Source organism: Pristiophorus japonicus, chromosome 15 (genome assembly GCF_044704955.1).
Source record: "Pristiophorus japonicus isolate sPriJap1 chromosome 15, sPriJap1.hap1, whole genome shotgun sequence".
Taxonomy (NCBI): domain Eukaryota; kingdom Metazoa; phylum Chordata; class Chondrichthyes; family Pristiophoridae; genus Pristiophorus; species Pristiophorus japonicus.
The window spans coordinates 33,218,730-33,235,724 of NC_091991.1; the positions used below are offsets into that span (position 1 = coordinate 33,218,730).

The following is a 16,995-nucleotide window of genomic DNA, read 5'->3' on the forward strand; positions in this document are numbered from 1 at the left end:
AATGGCAGGCAGTGACTAGTGGGGTGCCGCAGGGCTCAGTGCTGGGACCCCAGCTATTTACAATATACATTAATGATTTAGATGAAGGAATTGAGTGTAAATCTCCAAGTTTGCAGATGACTTTAAGCTGGGTGGCGGTGTGAGCTGTGAGGAGGACGCTAAGACGCTGCAGGGTGACTTGGACAAGTTAGGTGAGTGGGCAAATGCATGGCAGATGCAGTATAATGTGGATAAATGTGAGGTTATCCACTTTGGGGGCAAAAACACGAAGGCAGAATATTATCTGAATGGCGGCAGATTAGGAAAAGTGGAGGTGCAACAAGACCTGGTTGTCATGGTACATCAGTCATTGAAAGTTGGCATGCAGGTACAGCAGGTGGTGAAGAAGGCAAATGGTATGTTGGCCTTCAAAGCTAGGGGATTTGAGTATAGGAGCAGGGAGGTCTTACTGCAGTTGTATAGGGCCTTGGTGAGGCCTCACCTGGAATACTGTGTTCCGTTTTGGTCTCCTAATCTGAGGAAGGACGGACGTTCTTGCTATTGAGGGAGTGCAGCAAAGGTTCACCAGACTGATTCCCGGGATGGCAGGACTGGCATATGAGGAGAGATTGGATCGACTGGGCCTGTATTCACTGGAATTTAGAAGGATGAGAAGGGATCTCATAGAAACAAATACAATTCTGACGGGACTGGACAGGTTAGATGCAGGAAGAATGTTCCCGATGTTGGGGAAGTCCAGAACCAGGGGACACAGTCTAAGGATAAGGGGTAAGCCATTTAGGACTGAGATGAGGAGAAAATTCTTCACTCAAGAGAGTTGTTAACCTGTGGAATTCCCCATCGCAGAGAGTTGTTGATGCCAGTTCATTGGATATATTCAAGAGGGAGTTAGATATGGCCCTTATGGCTAAAGGGATCAAGGGGTATGGAGAGAAAGCAGAAAAGGGGTACTGAGGTGAATGATCAGCCATGATCTTATTGAATGGTGGTGCAGTCTCGAAGGGCCGAATGGCCTACTCCTACACCTATTTTCTATGTTTCTATGTATCACATCCATGCTGAATCCTGCACTTACCAGGTGTCCACACACATGTATTTTCCAGCAGGGACCATTTGATAGTAAGCAGGAGCCCTGGTTGATTTATCCCTTTTCTACCCTAGGGGAGCAGAGTCCAATCTTGGCCAAGATCAAATAACGAGGAACATTGGAACAGGAATAGGCCATTTAGCCCCACGAGCCTGTTTACAGCTCAAACAATCAAGGTGAAAATGACCCCCAAAATAACAATTTCTATTCAAACTATTTGGTACTATTAACATAAAACCACAAGAAGTGACTTTTAAAAAAAAGAGATGTTTATTGCAATGTGGTAATAAGTGCTACAACCCATGAGCTGTGCAATTACTGAGTTTAACAATAATAGCTTCCAAGTATGATTGAACACCTCAAGCACCACCCTGCATCCAATGTATTTTCTGTTTATATTAGTGTTGAGGAAAGCATTTTAATATGACCCAATATCATGCTTCATCTCGGTCTTTATCATATTTATGTGGCCTTCAGAACACTTTCTATCCCCATGCAAGTTAGACCACCAAATGAGGCATGCAAAATCTCTCTCTTCTGCACTAAGGCATGGTTAGTGAGATTACGAATACATAATCAAAAGTTCATTAATTCAAAAGTGGAGTGGCATGATTTTAATGTACTTGTTAGTCTCATTAGAGGGAGTTGACAGAAGGACATTACAGTCATGTTCTTCTGAAATTTGCAATGCATGAACCTTGAAAGACGGGACAAATGATTTCTAGAATGAATTTAGATATCAGTGATAAATGTCATTATCTAAACCATGCTCTTGGGCCACATGTGGCCCTGAAGCAATGACAATCTGTGTCTCAAAACAATTCAGTTTCTATTTGCACTCATATTTCTTGCTCATTTGTTTGCCCTGTTTCAATTTCATAGGCATGTAGATTTAGAAATTATTGGTGAATAAATACTTAATCTGAACACCAACATTTGTTAGTATTGACAGCTTGAGATATATGCAAATAAATGGGAACATTCATTTAAGGTCATTGTGCCCCACATGGCTTCATGATATGTGACTAGACACTCCACTCGATCTAGAGAACTTTTCATCAAACATCGTCAAAAACTCTTCCTGAAGTAAACAAAAATGCACACACATTCAAACACAATTACACAATAAACTAGCAAAATTTAACAAATTAACCTCTAGTTCTTCAGTTCATTTGTAGTCACAAATTTCAATACACAAATATATAGTTGAAAGATCCAGCTTTGCAACAAATACAGTGCCACAATCTGACAATTAGTTCAAAAATAGTTGTAAAAATATTCTTTTAACCGTTCAATTCCACCATGAGGTAACCTCTCATTTGTCTATGTAGCAACAGCATCAATAAAGTCCACCTGCTCCCACTGTTCAAGCACTGTTTCCCATTTAGTGCACCTGTGGAATAAAATAAATATATTACAATATCACACACACACACAAATGCTTTTCCGTCTTAGGTAGGTGCAAAACTACTATTTACATTAAGAAACGGTTTCATAGCTGCCAGTCAACCTCCTGTGCCACACAAAGTGCTTACTATTCATGTGCAAGTTTAGGTATGAGTGTTGCCAAATTATTTGACCACAGAAGCATCACTGCTGAGCCCAATGCTGATGTCACCTGACATCCACACATAAGCACTTCCAGCTTTTATTTTAGGGTGGTGGTGGTATGGGGGTGGGGGGTAGTCGCTGAACAGTGATCAGGGAGCAAGAACCCTCGCTGATTTTTCCATGCCTAATGCAGTGGTGCTGAGGCCAGTGGTAGCATCCCCATTCCCCCCCAGTTGAAATTGGGTAATTCACTACAGATAGCAGCTTGAATGCATGGCTCAGCTATTCATTGGATAAACTTATTGCGCCATTGGAAGAGTTGTCATTGACATTTCTAATTTAAAAAATGTTTTTACTTTGGATGTGTCATCCAGTATGAGATGTCTTGCAATGTATAAGAACATATATGTAAATAGAATCTAATAACTTTGAGTCCCCATAACAGCCTCTTATGACAAGATGAACCCATGATGTACATCAGAATGAGTGTTTTCAAATGTACTGATTAAAATCAAATATCTGGCTTTAATTAGGTCACGTGAGTATATCCTTAAAACAACCACATCCTTTAAAACACTATCGATCAAATTACACTGTATCTGACAGCATATTTGTTACCAAAGGAAAGCACCAAATTATCATGTAGGATTATCATCAACCATAAAAACTCCGAAAGCAAGACAACCCTGAAAAAAATGCCCCACAAAAAGAGTTTAAAAAAAATCTTGTCAGCTGTACCTCTTTTTCTCCTGAAGGTGATGACTTATTTTGGGATAAGGTTCCCTCTGAATTTTGCAGAAGTAGTTAATCTCCATGCATTAGTCTAGACAATGGGATAATACTGCTGAGCCCAATCCTATTCTCACATGATGTTCATACATGCGTACTATCCAGCAATGGTCATTTGAAAACAATCAGGAGCAAGAAGCTTGGCTAATGCCTCTCCTCCCTAGCCCAGGTGTACCAAAACCAATGTAGCGGCCCTAATGACACTCTGGCTGTGATCACCAACTAAGCCATTCTTACAAAAGGGTGCTGACCAAGATGGTAAAGCAACTACAATGTGATAACAAAATCCATAGGCATATCAATAAAAAAAAACATCCGTGGACTGTACATTCACTTTCCCGGTAATCAACTGCAGATGATCTAATATATTAAAAATGGTGAGTGGTCGCAATATTCTAATGATACTATGAGTGTAGCTCTGAGGGTTACAGCCAATGAAGTACTTTTGAAGTGTAGTCACTGTTGTAATGGAATGTGGCTCATTAAATTAAAATCGGGCTCTGAACTAACATTCATCATCATCATCACAGGCAGTCCCTCGGAATCGAGGAAGACTTGCTTCCACTCTTAAGATGAGTCTAACGGAATGGAAGATGCCTGTGTATTGCGAGTTCTTTTAACGTGGGGTGGCCGTTGCACACACACGGGCTTAGCAGAGCAAGGTCTTGGTCCAGTGGCAAGGGGGTCCAAGACAACTGGAGACCAGGCACTGCTGTATGAGCCTAGTTGCCCTCTGGCGAGATGTTGGCCGCAAGCTCGGCGCTGAGTAACGTTACATGACCGTTAATCGACTTGTTATTTGAACATTCACTGCAACTCTTAACATTTGCTAATGTGTGGCTTTGCACAAATGCAATTACTGGATCATGACGCACATCATGATAAAGTTATGCTGTCCATCACAGCCACAAAAATAATTAATGAACCCCACTTGAACCTAGTGTTGCCAGTTGACATTGTCGAATCAATGACTCACTCCACTTCAACCTGAAAGTCCTGTTGAACTTTGTTCCCACTGCCCTGTCTAATTTTACCCACAACCACTGCTAACCTCAATCCAAAAACCTATATGCCTCCTCGCCCAACTGCAAACTTCTCACATCACCTCTCCCAAACTTTGCCATGACAGCATGCACAAACTGCAGCTCGACCATTGTTATGTACTTCTGACAGAAAACCAGCTGAATTCTACCATCAGCAATCACGTTGTATGGCCCGTTACCATGGCAGAGCCTTGGCCCAACAGCCATTGCAAACTTTTGTTGATGTGTCCCCTGGACTTTAGCACAATGTCTATTAGAAGAACAGCTTAGTTACATTAGTTAGAATCCCCCCTCCAGTTTAGCATTTCTTTGGTCATTTGAGCCCCATCGCAACTTAGCACTGTTATGTTACCCTACACTAAGATTGTTTTCCACATCCAATCAGCCTTTCCCCTAGCTTAACATTCCAGCACTCAACATTAACATTTTGGTTGTTTGAACCACCCACCCCCCCACCCCCCATCCCACAACCAAGCAGGTTTTTGAAAGAGTTCCCTTCACAAGCTACATTTTCCAAATCCTGACCAGCTTTTCCCCTACTTTCAGAATCCCAGGCCCCTTCAGGACCAAGCATTTTACCTCCTTCCACCTGTCCCATACTAATCATTGCTCCTGGCCACTGCCACCTCTCAATCTCTATGCCATCTTTCTCTCTCCCCCACTCCATTTCATCCCCTCTGTCTCTCTCTGCAGCTCCCACTTCTTCCTCTTCCTCTTTTCCCTTTCTCCTCCTCATCTCCCTTCTATCATAAGAACATAAGAAACAGGAGCAGGAGTAGGCCACCTGGCCCCTCGAGCCTGCTCCGCCATTTAATAAGATCATGGCTGATCTGATCATGGACTCAGCTCCACTTCCCTGCCCGCTTCCCATAACCCTTTATTCCCTTATCGCTCAAAAACTTGTCTATCTCTGCCTTAAATGTATTCAATGACCCAGCCTCCACAGCTCTCTGGGGCAGAGAATTCCATAGATTTACAACCCTCTGAGAGAAGAAATTCCTCCTCATCTCAGTTTTGGTGGCCCTTTATTCTGAGACTATGTCCCCTAGTTTAAGTTTCCCTTATGAGTGGAAATATCCTCTCTGCATCCACCTTGTTGAGCCCCCTCATTATTTTATATGTTTCGATAAGATCACCTCTCATTCTTCTGATCGCCAATGTGTATAGGCCCAACCTACTCAACCTATCCTCATAAGTCAACCCCCTCATCTCCGGAATCAACCTAGTGAACCTTCTCTGAACAGCCTCCAATGCAAGTATATCCTTCCTTCATGGCACCATGGCGCGCTCTGCTGCACAAGAGGGCAGGAAAAAGAGTGGGAGAGCAATAGTGATAGGGGATTCGATTGTAAGGGGAATAGATAGGCATTTCTGTGGCCGCAACCGAGACTCCAGGATGGTATGTTGCCTCCCCGGTGCAAGGGTCAAGGATGTCTCGGAGCGGGTGCAGGACATTCTGAAAAGGGAGGGCGAACAGCCAGTTGTCGTGGTGCACATTGGTACCAACGATATAGGTAAAAAAACGGGATGAGGTCCTACGAGATGAATTTAAGGAGCTAGGAGCTAAATTAAAAAGTAGGACCTCAAAAGTAGTAATCTCGGGATTGCTACCAGTGCCACGTGCTAGTCAGAGTAGGAATCGCAGGATAGCTCAGATGAATACGTGGCTTGAGCAGTGGTGCAGCAGGGAGGGATTCAAATTCTTGGGGCATTGGAACCGGTTCTGGGGGAGGTGGGACCAGTACAAATCGGACAGTCTGCACCTGGGCAGGACCGGAACCAATGTCCTTGGGGGAGTGTTTGCTAGTGCTGTTGGGGAGGAGTTAAACTAATATGGCAGGGGGATGGGAACCAATGGAGGGAGACAGAGGGAAACAAAATGGAGACAGAAGCAAAAGACAGAAAGGAGATGAGTAAAAGTGGAGGGCAGAGAAACCCAAGGCAAAAAACAAAAAGGGCCACTGTAAGCAAAATTCTAAAGGGTCAAAGTGTAATAAAATGGCAAGCCTGAAAGCTCTGTGCCTCAATGCGAGGAGTTTTGGAACCCAGGAGAGGGCTCTGAGCTAGTTAGAGTGGGTGAGAGCTCAGATGAACAGGACTCCAAGAAAGAATGCAAAAGGCAGGAGGCAACAGAGCAGAGTAGCACTGGGGTAAGGGTAAACCACAAGGTGATAGGAAGGGACAATATGCATGAATATAAGGGGGCTGCAGGAGGGGTCAAAACTAAAAATCATGGTTTAAAAACTAGTATTAAAACACTATCTAAACGCACGTAGCATTCGAAATAAAGTAAATGAGTTGACGGCACAAATCATTACAAATGGGTATGATTTGGTGGCCATTACAGAAACATGGTTGCAGGGTGGCCAAGACTGGGAATTAAACATACAGGGGTATCTGACAATTCGGAAGGATAGACAAGAAGGGAAAGGAGGTGGGGTAGCTCTGTTAATAAAGGATGATATCAGGGCAGTTGTGAGAGATGATATTGGCTCTAATGAACAAAATGTTGAATCATTGTGGGTGGAGATTAGAGATAGTAAGGGGAAAAAGTCACTGGTGGGCGTTGTTTATAGGCCCCCAAATAATAACTTCACAGTGGGGCGGACAATAATCAAGGGAATAATGGAGGCATGTGAAAAAGGAACGGCAGTAATCATGGGGGATTTTAACCTACATATCAATTGGTCAAATCAAATCGCACGGGGTAGCCTGGAGGAGGAATTCATAATATGCATACGGGATTGTTTCTTAGAACAATATGTTCATGAAGGGGAAATCATGTTTAACTAAGTTACTGGAATTCTTTGAGGATATAACGAGCATGGTGGATAGAGGTGTACCGATGGATGTGGTGTATTTAGATTTCCAAAAGGCGTTCGATAAGATGCCACACAAAAGGTTACTGCAGAAGATAAAGGTACGCGGAGTCAGAGGAAATGTATTAGCATGGTTCGAGAATTGGCTGGCTAACAGAAAGCAGAGAGTCGGGATAAATGGGTCCTTTTCGGGTTGGAAATCGGTGGTTAGTGGTGTGCCACAGGGATCGGTGCTGGGACCACAACTGTTTACAATATACATAGATGACCTGGAAGAGGGGACAAAGTGTAGTGTAACAAAATTTGCAGATGACACAAAGATTAGTGGGAAAGCGGGTTGTGTAGAGGACACAGAGAGGCTGCAAAGAGATTTAGATAGGTTAAGCGAATGGGCTAAGGTTTGGCAGTTGGAATAAAATGTCGGAAAATGTGAGGTCATCCACCTTGGGAAAAACAGTAAAAGGGAATATTATTTGAATGGAGAGAAATTACAACATGCTGCAGTGCAGAGGGACCTGGGAATCCTTGTGCATGAATCCCAAAAAGTTAGTTTGCAGGTGCAGCAGGTAATCAGGAAGGCGAATGGAATGTTGGCCTTCATTGCGAGAGGGATGGAATACAAAAGCAGGGAGGTCCTGCTGCAACTGTACAGGGTATTGGTGAGGCCGCACCTGGAGTACTGCGTGCAGTTTTGGTCACCTTACTTAAGGAAGGATATACTAGCTTTGGAGGGGGTACAGAGACAATTCACTAGGCTGATTCCGGAGATGAGGGGGTTACCTTATGATGATAGATTGAGTAGACTGGGTCTTTACTCGTTGGAGTTCAGAAGGATGAGGGGTGATCTTATAGAAACATTTAAAATAATGAAAGGGATAGACAAGATAGAGGCAGAGAGGTTGTTTCCACTGGTCGGGGAGACTAGAACTAGGGGGCACAGCCTCAAAATACAGGGGAGCCAATTTAAAACTGAGTTGAGAAGGAATTTCTTCTCCCAGAGGGTTGTGAATCTGTGGAATTCTCTGCCCAAGGAAGCAGTTGAGGCTAGCTCATTGAATGTATTCAAATCACAGATAGATAGATTTTTAACCAATAAGGGAATTAAGGGTTATGGGGAGCGGGCGGGTAAGTGGAGCTGAGCCATGATCTTTTTGAACGGTGGAGCAGGTTCGAGGGGCTAGATGGCCTACTCCTGTTCCTAATTGTTATGTTCTTATACGGAGACCAAAACTGTACGCAGTACTCCAGGTGTAGCCTCACCAATATCCTGTACAGTTGTAGCAGGACTTCTCTGCTTTTATACTCTATCCCTCTTGCAATAAAGGCCAACATTCCATTTGCCTTGCTGTACCTGCATACTAACTTTGTGTGTTTCATGCACAAGGTCCCCCAGGTCCCTCTGTATTGCAGCACTTTGCAATTTTTCTCCATTTAAATTATAATTTGCTTTTTGATTTTTTTCTGCCAAAGTGGATAACCTCACATTTTCCCACATTATACTCCATCTGTCAAATTTTTGCCCACTCACTTAGCCTGTCTATATCCTTTTGCAGATTTTGTGTGTCCTCCTCACAATTTGCTTTCCCACCCATCTTTGTAACATCAGCAAACTTGGCTACATTACACTCGGTTCCTTCATGCAAGTCATTGATATAGATTGTAAATAGTTGAGGACCCAGCACGGATCCCTGCTGCACCTCACTAGTCACTGTTTGCCAACCAGAAAATGACGCATTTATCCCGACTCTTTGTTTTCTGTTACCTTTAACGTGCTGCACAGCCCATTCAAAATTTTGCGCATGAACAAAATCTCCCATTCAAAAGCTGGTAAGTGGCCTGCGTGGGACCAACCGGAAAATGACCCATTTATCCTGACACTATGTTTTCCATTAGTTAGCCAATCCTCTATCCGTGCTAACATATTACCCCCAACCCCGTGAACTTAAAAGTAATCTTTTAAGTGGCACCTTATCGAATGCCTTCTGGAATTCCAAATACACCACATCCGCTGGTTCCCCCTTATCCACCCTACTCGTTACATCCTCAAAGAACTCTAGCAAATTTGTCAAATATGATTTCCCTTTCATAAAATTATGCTGAGTCTACTTGATTGAATTATGCTTTTCCAAATGTCCTGCTACTGCTTCCTTAATAATGGACTCCAGTATTTTCCCAACGACAGATGTTAGGCTATAGTTTCCTGTTTTTTTGTCTGCCTCCTTTTTAAAATAAGGCCATTACATTTGCCATTTTCCAATCCGCTGGGACCGTCCCAGAATCCAGGGAATTTTGGTAGATTACAACCAATGCACCCATTATCTCTGCAGCCACTTCTTTTAAGACCCTAGGTTGTAAACCATCAGGCCCAGGGGACTTGTCTGCCTTTAGTCCCATTATTTTACCGAGTACTATTTCATTAGTGATAGTATTAAGTTCCTCCCTCCCTATAGCCCTTTGATTATCCACTATTGGGATGTTTTTAGTGTCTGCTACCGTGAAGACCGATACAAAATCTTTGTTCAACGTCTCTGCCATTTCCCTGTTCTCCATTATTAATTCCCCAGTCTCATCCTCTAGGGGACCAACATTTACTTTAGGCACCCTTTTCCTTTTTATGTGCCTGTAGAAACTCTTACTACCTGTTTTTATATTTTGTGCTAGTTTACTTTGATAATCTATCTTCCCTCTTTATCATTCCGCTCTTCTCCATTTCCTCCTCCACTGCCACTCCCCAGCCCCCCCCCCACACCCTCCTTCCCCTCCCTCCTCCTGCCACCCATTCCTTCCCCTCCCACATGCATCCTTTTCTTCCCCGATCCCTCCCATCCCTCCTCCCTATCCATGCCTCTCCTCGTACCCCAGCTCTTCCTTTTTTTCCCCTTCCACACCCATTTCTTTCTCAACTTCACATTCCCTCAGTTCTTTCTCCCTCCCTCCTCCGGCCCCACCCTTCTTCTCCTCTATTCCCATCTCCCATTTCTTCTCTACCTCCACCATCTCCCCTCCCATCTAAACCACCCTCATTTCCCTCCACTTCCCACCCTCTCCCCTCCTACTCCCACTCCTTTCCAGCTCCCTGAATAGGTCTGGAGCTGAGAGATACTGGTAGAACCCAAAAGGAAAATCAGCAAGCAGGTTATTGGTGAGTAGGTGTCACTTAATGGCACCGTTGATGACTCTTCTACCAACTTGCTGATTATTGGGAGACCAGGCATTACTGTATGGCCTAACACCGCCTCCAGTGCGTCAGCGCAGCCTTCGGTCGCCTGAGGAAGAGAATGTTTGAAGACCATGACCTCAAATCTGGCACCAAGCTTATGGTCTACACGGCTGTAGAGATACCCGCCCTCCTATATGGCTCAGAGATGTGGACCATATACAGTCGACACCTCAAAGCGCTGGAGAAATACCACCACAAGATCTTGCACATCCACTGGGAGGACAGACACACCCAACGTCAGTGTTCTCGATCAGGCCAACATCGAAGCACTGACCACACTCGACCAGCTCTGTTGGGTGGGCCACATCGTCCGCAAGCCCCACACGAGACTCCCAAAGCAAACGCTCTATTCAGAACTCCTAAATGGCAAGCGAGCCCCAGGTGGGCAGAGGAAACATTTCAAGGACACTCTCAAAGCCTCCTTGATAAAGTGCAACATCCCCACCGATACCTGGGAATCCCTGGCCCAAGACCGCCATAAGTGGAGGATGAGCATCCGGGAAGGCGCTAAGCACTTCAAATCTCGTTACTGAGAGCATGCAGAAAACAAGAGCAGGCAGCGGAAGGAGCGTGCGCAAACCAGACTCCTCACCTACCCTTTCCTCCAACGTCTGTCTGTCCCACCTGTGACAGAGACTGTAATTCCTGTATTGGACTGTACAGTCACCTGAGAACTCATTTTTAGAGTGGAAGCAAGTCTTCCTCGATTTCGAGGGACTGCCTATGATGATAATGATTATTGGGTGGCGACTAATAGGAGCGGTAATTGGTCGGGTTGGTTTTGTTCTGTTTTTTTGTGGATACCGGAGCAATTATCCATATTGTCAAGAAGATGCCAGTCTCATAGCTGCATTGGAATAGCTTGGTTAGAAAGGTCAAGTCAATGGCCCAGAAATTCCGCTTTCTCCTTCCCGCGGGTGTTCGACTAGATTTGAGACACAAAATGCGCACCTACCTGAAGCTGCTGCACCCGCTCGAGTTCCTGATCCACCGGCCTCCTCGCTCTGCACATCGCAGCGCGTGTTCATAGGGTTGTCCGTAAGCTGGAGCTGGAGTCACATGGATCTGGGCAGCCAATCAAGATACAGTATTTTCTCATTCATAATAATGGGAACTCTGGAGTTCCCATTATTATGAATGAGAAACCCCCCAAACACCCAAAACACTAATAAAAAATAGAAAATATACACTACATAATTAAGATTCATTTAAATGAAAGTTATTAATGTCTTTTTTTTTTAAATTGGGAAAGTATTTTTTTAATAAGTTTTTAAAATTATGCCTTAAAATAAACTTACCGTAGTGGGGAGGGTTTTTAAACAATAAAATATGTTTTCATAACTTTATTTTAATATGTTTGTGTGTTTTAAAACATTTGCGCCTATAAAGGTAGGCTATGCGCCTGCTTTTTCAGGCGCAAGATTTTTGAGGACATTTGCTGGGCAAGATATGCGTAAATCTCGCAATCTTGCCCAAACGAATGTCCTTGCTCATGTGTAGGATCTGTCAAGCTCGGAAAAGCTGGTTTTCAGCACATGCGCATTGTGCGCTGAAAACCAGCTTTTCCGATGCCTTCCCGGGTCCACAGGAACTTCGTACATGCCCGGGACGTCGGAATTTCTACCCCAATATTTCCTGCATTAAGGCATAGTATATTCAATAATTTAACAACGGTAGATTTAACAACAACAAGCAAAGGATGATCAAGTATCTCTACAGGTAGATATTGATGCAACTTTTTTTCTATCCTTGTGGATTCTTTTAAGAGTAGAAATGAGGAAACTTTGATTCACCTACATCTTGTTTGGTTCAAAGCACACTGCTGGTGTCGGAAGTGGAGACACGGGTCCCATTTTGTCTGCTTGGTTTCTCAGTCGAAGGTTCATGACTATCCTAAAAAATTGAGATTTAAAAATGAAATAAAGTTGACAGACAAGAATGATAAGCTGCTTTTAAAAATGTCCAGTGTGTAGTAAAGGCAACTCTCGATTATCCGTACACGGATCTAACGGAGAACCCGCTGCAACGGCACTTTTAAAAACTGATTCTGTCCCGTGTCCAGCTGCACACGACCATTAAACCCACCCCACACACAGTCCTGCGCTGACATACAACATTATCACTACACAGAGGAAGGGCTTTATTTTATAATAAAGTTTAATGCTGTCTCGACCTTAAAGGAATCCTTTAGAGCAATCAAATTAACTCGGACCTGGACAGTCTGTCCGCTCATACTGCGACCCAACCTCACGTTATCAGATCGAAGGCATTGCTCCCAACCCCGCTCTTTTAGGGCACTGTCCAGATCATCACGCTGGAAGCAAGTTCAGAGGGGCAAAAGATTTATCCAACTCTTCCTCCCTTCCCTGCTGTCTTTCCGTTTTCTGATCGTGATGAATGTGCTCTTGTGCAGTCTGGTATATCACTGAAGGTGCTGCCTCGGGGGTAAGTAAAGGCGAGTCTCATTCGACCTCCAGCGGTTGAAGCTTCTGGACTGGCCATTTTAAGAAAAAGTAGACACAGTATAACATGGGTCTCTTCACTTTATATTAAAATGAATAGATGGACAATCCCATTATAGAGTGCACAGATGCAGAGTATTGTATTGTATAAATTTGGGACCCAAACATTCTCGGCAAGTACGTGCACTTGCCCTAGCGGCAAAATCGTTTACCCAGAATAGCGCAATCCCCGAGGGCCCCGGATAATCGAGAGTTGCCTGTACTATCATGAAAGGGGTTGGTAGGGAAGTGATAGAAACATAGAAATTTACAGCGCAGGAGGCGGCCATTTCGGCCCATTGTGTCCACACCGGCCGACAAAGAGCCGCACGGCCCTTGGTCAGCAGACCTAAAGATTACATATAAACCTGTGAACAATGACGGAAAGGCAAAGAGCACCCAACCCAAACCTATCTGCCTCACACAACTGCGACACCCCTTATAATGAAACATTCTACACTCCAGCCCAACCGGAGCCATGTGATCTCCTGGGAGAGTAAAAACCAGATAAAAACCCAGGCCAATTTAGGGAGAAAAAATCTGGGAAAATTCCTCTCCGACCCATCCAGGCGATCGAAACTAGTCCAGGAGATCACCCTGGCCGTATTCTATTCCCTGCAGTACTTACCATTATATCTGCGCCGTCCAACAAAAGGTCATCCGGTCTAATCCCAATTACCAGCTCTAGGTCCGTAACTCTGCAGGTTACTGCACTTTAAGTGCCCATCCAACCATCTCTTAAAAGTGGTGAGGGTTTCTGCATCCACCACTCTTCCAGGCAGCAAATTCCAGATCCCCACAACCCTCTGCGTAAAGAAGCACCCCTCCACCCCCCCCGCCCCTCAAATCCCCTCTAAACCTTCCACCAACCACCTTAAAACTATGCCCCCTCGCAATAGATCCCTCCACCAATAGAAATAGGCCCTTACTATCCACTATGTCCAGACCCCTCAATATTTTGTACACCTCAATAAAGGTCTCCTCTCAACCTCCTCTGTTCCAATGAGAACAAACCCAGCCTATCTAATCTGTCCTCATAACTAAAATTCTCCATTCCAGGTAGCATCCGAGTAAATCTCCTCTGCACCCTCTCTAATGCAATTACGTCCTTCCTATAATACGGCGACCAGAACTGCACGCTGTACTCCAGCTGTGGCCTAACCAACGTATTATACAATTTAAGCATAACCTCCCTGTTCTTATATTCTATGCCTCGGCCAATAAAAGCAAGCATTCCGTATGCCTTTTAACCACCTGGCCTGCTACTTTCAGGAATCTGTGGACAAGCACTCCAAGGTCCCTTTGTTCATCTACACTATTAAGTGGCCTACCGCTTAATGTGTATACCTTTTCCTTATTAGCCCTCCCAAAGTGCATCACCTCACACTTCTCTGAATTCAATTCCATTTGTCACTGCTCTGCCCACCTGACCAGTAGATTGATATCCTCCTGCAGCCCATGACTTTCCTCTTCATTATCAACCACACAGCCAATTTTAGTGTTGTCTCCAAACTTCTTAATTATACTCCTTATATTCAAATTTAAATCATTGATATATACCACAAAAAGCAAGGGACCCAGTACTGAGCCCTGCGGAACCCCACTGGAAACATCCTTCCAGTCACAAAAACATCCATCAATCATTACCCTTTTGCTTCCTACCTCCAAGCTAATTTTGGATCCAACTTTCCACTTTGCCCTGTATCCCATGGGTTTTAACCTTAATGATCAGTCAGGACCTTATCAAAAGCCTTGCTAAAGTCCATATATACTACATCGATCCCAAAGATAAACAGTTTTGGTCGAGATGTGATCCAAAACATGAATAGTGTTGATGGAGAAAATTGCTAAATTATGAGGAGAATAAAAATTTCCAAAGGCTTAAAGCATTTCATGTATAGCAATATACGTTCCACGATGGCATGCAGGCCATGATCCTTACCAACGGATCCATTACAGACCCAAGACCCAATCCACGTCCGGATCGGGGTCAAGCAGGGCTGCGTCATCGCCCCAACTCTTTTCTCAATCTTCCTCGCTGCCATGCTCCACCTCACAGTCAACAAGCTCCCTGCTGGAGTGGAACTAAACTACAGAACTAGTGGGAACCTGTTCAACCTTCGCTGTCTCCAGGCCAGGTCCAAAACCACCACAACCTCTGTCGTCAAGCTACAGTACGCAGACGATGCCTGCGTCTGTGCACACACGGAGGCTGAACTCCAAGTCATAGTCAACGTATTTACTGAGGCGTATGAAAGCATGGGCCTTACGTTAAACATCAGTAAGACAAAAGGTCCTCCACCAGCCTGTCCTCGCCGCTCAGCACTGCCCCCCAGTCATCAAGATCCACGGCACAGCCCTGGACGACATGGACCACTTCCCATATCTCAGGAGCCTCCTATCAACAAGAGCAGATATTGACGACAAGATTCAACACCGCCTCCAGCCACCTGAGGAAGAGAGTGTTTGAAGACCAGGGCCTCAAATCCGTCACCAAGCTCATGGTCTACAGGGCTGTAGTAATACCCACCCTCCTGTATGGCTCAGAGACATGGACCAAGTACAGTAGATACCTCAAGTCGCTGGAGAAATACCACCAACAATGTCTCTGCAAGATCCTACAAATCCCCTGGGAGGACAGACGCATCAAAGTTAGCGTCCTCGACCAGGCCAACATCCCCAGCATTGAAGCACTAACCACACTTGATCAGCTCCGCTGGGCAGGCCACATTGTTTGCATGCCAGACACGAGACTCCAAAAGCAAGCGCTCTACTCGGAACTCCTTCACGGCAAACAAGCCAAAGGTGGGCAGAGGAAACATTACAAGGACACCCTCAAAACCTTCCTAACAAAGTGCAACATCCCCACTGACACCTGGGAGTCCCTGGCCAAAGATCGCCCTAAGTGGAGGAAGTGCATGCGGGAGGGCGCTGAGCACCTCAAGTCTCATCACCGAGAGCATGCAGAAATCAAGCACAGGCAGCGGAAAGTGTGCGGCAAACCTGTCCCACCCACCCGTTCCCTCAATGTCTATCTATCCCACCTTTGACAGGGACTGTGGTTCTCGTATTGGACTGTTCAGCTACCTAAGGACTCATTTTTAGAGTGGAAGCAAGTCTTCCTCAATTCCGAGGGACTGGCTATGATGATGATGATGATGATGATGATGAATAATTGATTGTTGACCTAAATTTAAAAATTGTGGGTTAGGTTTCAAGGCTATAAACTTATTCTGAACTTTGTACAATGGCAATATACCCCTTGATATAACTTATAATAACTCACCCATGTCTATTATTCTCTATGTATATCTGTTTTCCAAGGAGAAAATAATTGAAAGTAGAGACTGACACTTGTTGGTGTGGCAGGTTACACACAATAGAGCGACAGATCCAGAAGGGAGAGCAAGGGGAAGCTTACATAAAGAAAGAAAAGACTTGAATTTATTCAGTGCTTTCCATGACCTCAGGGTATCCCAAAACACTTTACTTTTGAAGTATTTAATATACTGTATTCGCTGCTCATGATGCGGTCTGCTCTACATTGCAGAGACCAAATGCAGATTGGGTGACCGCTTTACGGAACACTTCCATTCCGTCAGTAAGTGTGACTTTGAGCTTCTGGTCGACTGCTATTTTAATTCTCCTCCTCACTCCCACTCTGACCTCTGTTCTCAGCCTCCTACACTGTTCCAATGAAGCTCAACATAAGCTCAAGGAACAGCACCTCATCTTCTTGATTAGGCACTTTACAGCCTTCTTCACTCAACATTGGGTTCAACAATTTCAGATCATAACCACTGCCCCCATTTTTTTGGATGGCAACTGTTGCTGATGTTTCTGCTATTCCCATTTGACCCATTATCATTCCCTTTTGCCTTGCACCATCGTCCCTTTTGTCATTTAATCTCTCCTGCCTTCCACCCTATCACAGACCTTCCCTTTTGTTCTTTCCTCCCCCACCTTTCCCTGCCTCTGTACTTAC

At 44.5% G+C, this 16,995-nt stretch overlaps 1 protein-coding gene across 5 annotated transcripts in view; it reads right to left on the reverse strand.

The window, feature by feature from the left end:
- Positions 1–1,338: 1,338 nt before the first annotated feature.
- Positions 1,339–16,995, reverse strand: part of LOC139280680 (small integral membrane protein 29-like) — a 118,157-nt gene continuing 102,500 nt past the window's right edge. For 4 of the 5 annotated variants that reach the window (XR_011596739.1, XR_011596740.1, XR_011596741.1 and 1 more), the window contains one exon: positions 12,316–12,402. Coding sequence is in view for 1 of the 5 variants with exons in the window: in XM_070900292.1 (XP_070756393.1) it covers positions 12,319–12,402 (84 nt within the window). In the remaining 4 variants the exon portion in view is untranslated. Of the gene's footprint in view, positions 2,481–12,306; positions 12,403–16,995 lie in introns of those variants that run through there. The other variant, XM_070900292.1, reaches the window with a different exon arrangement.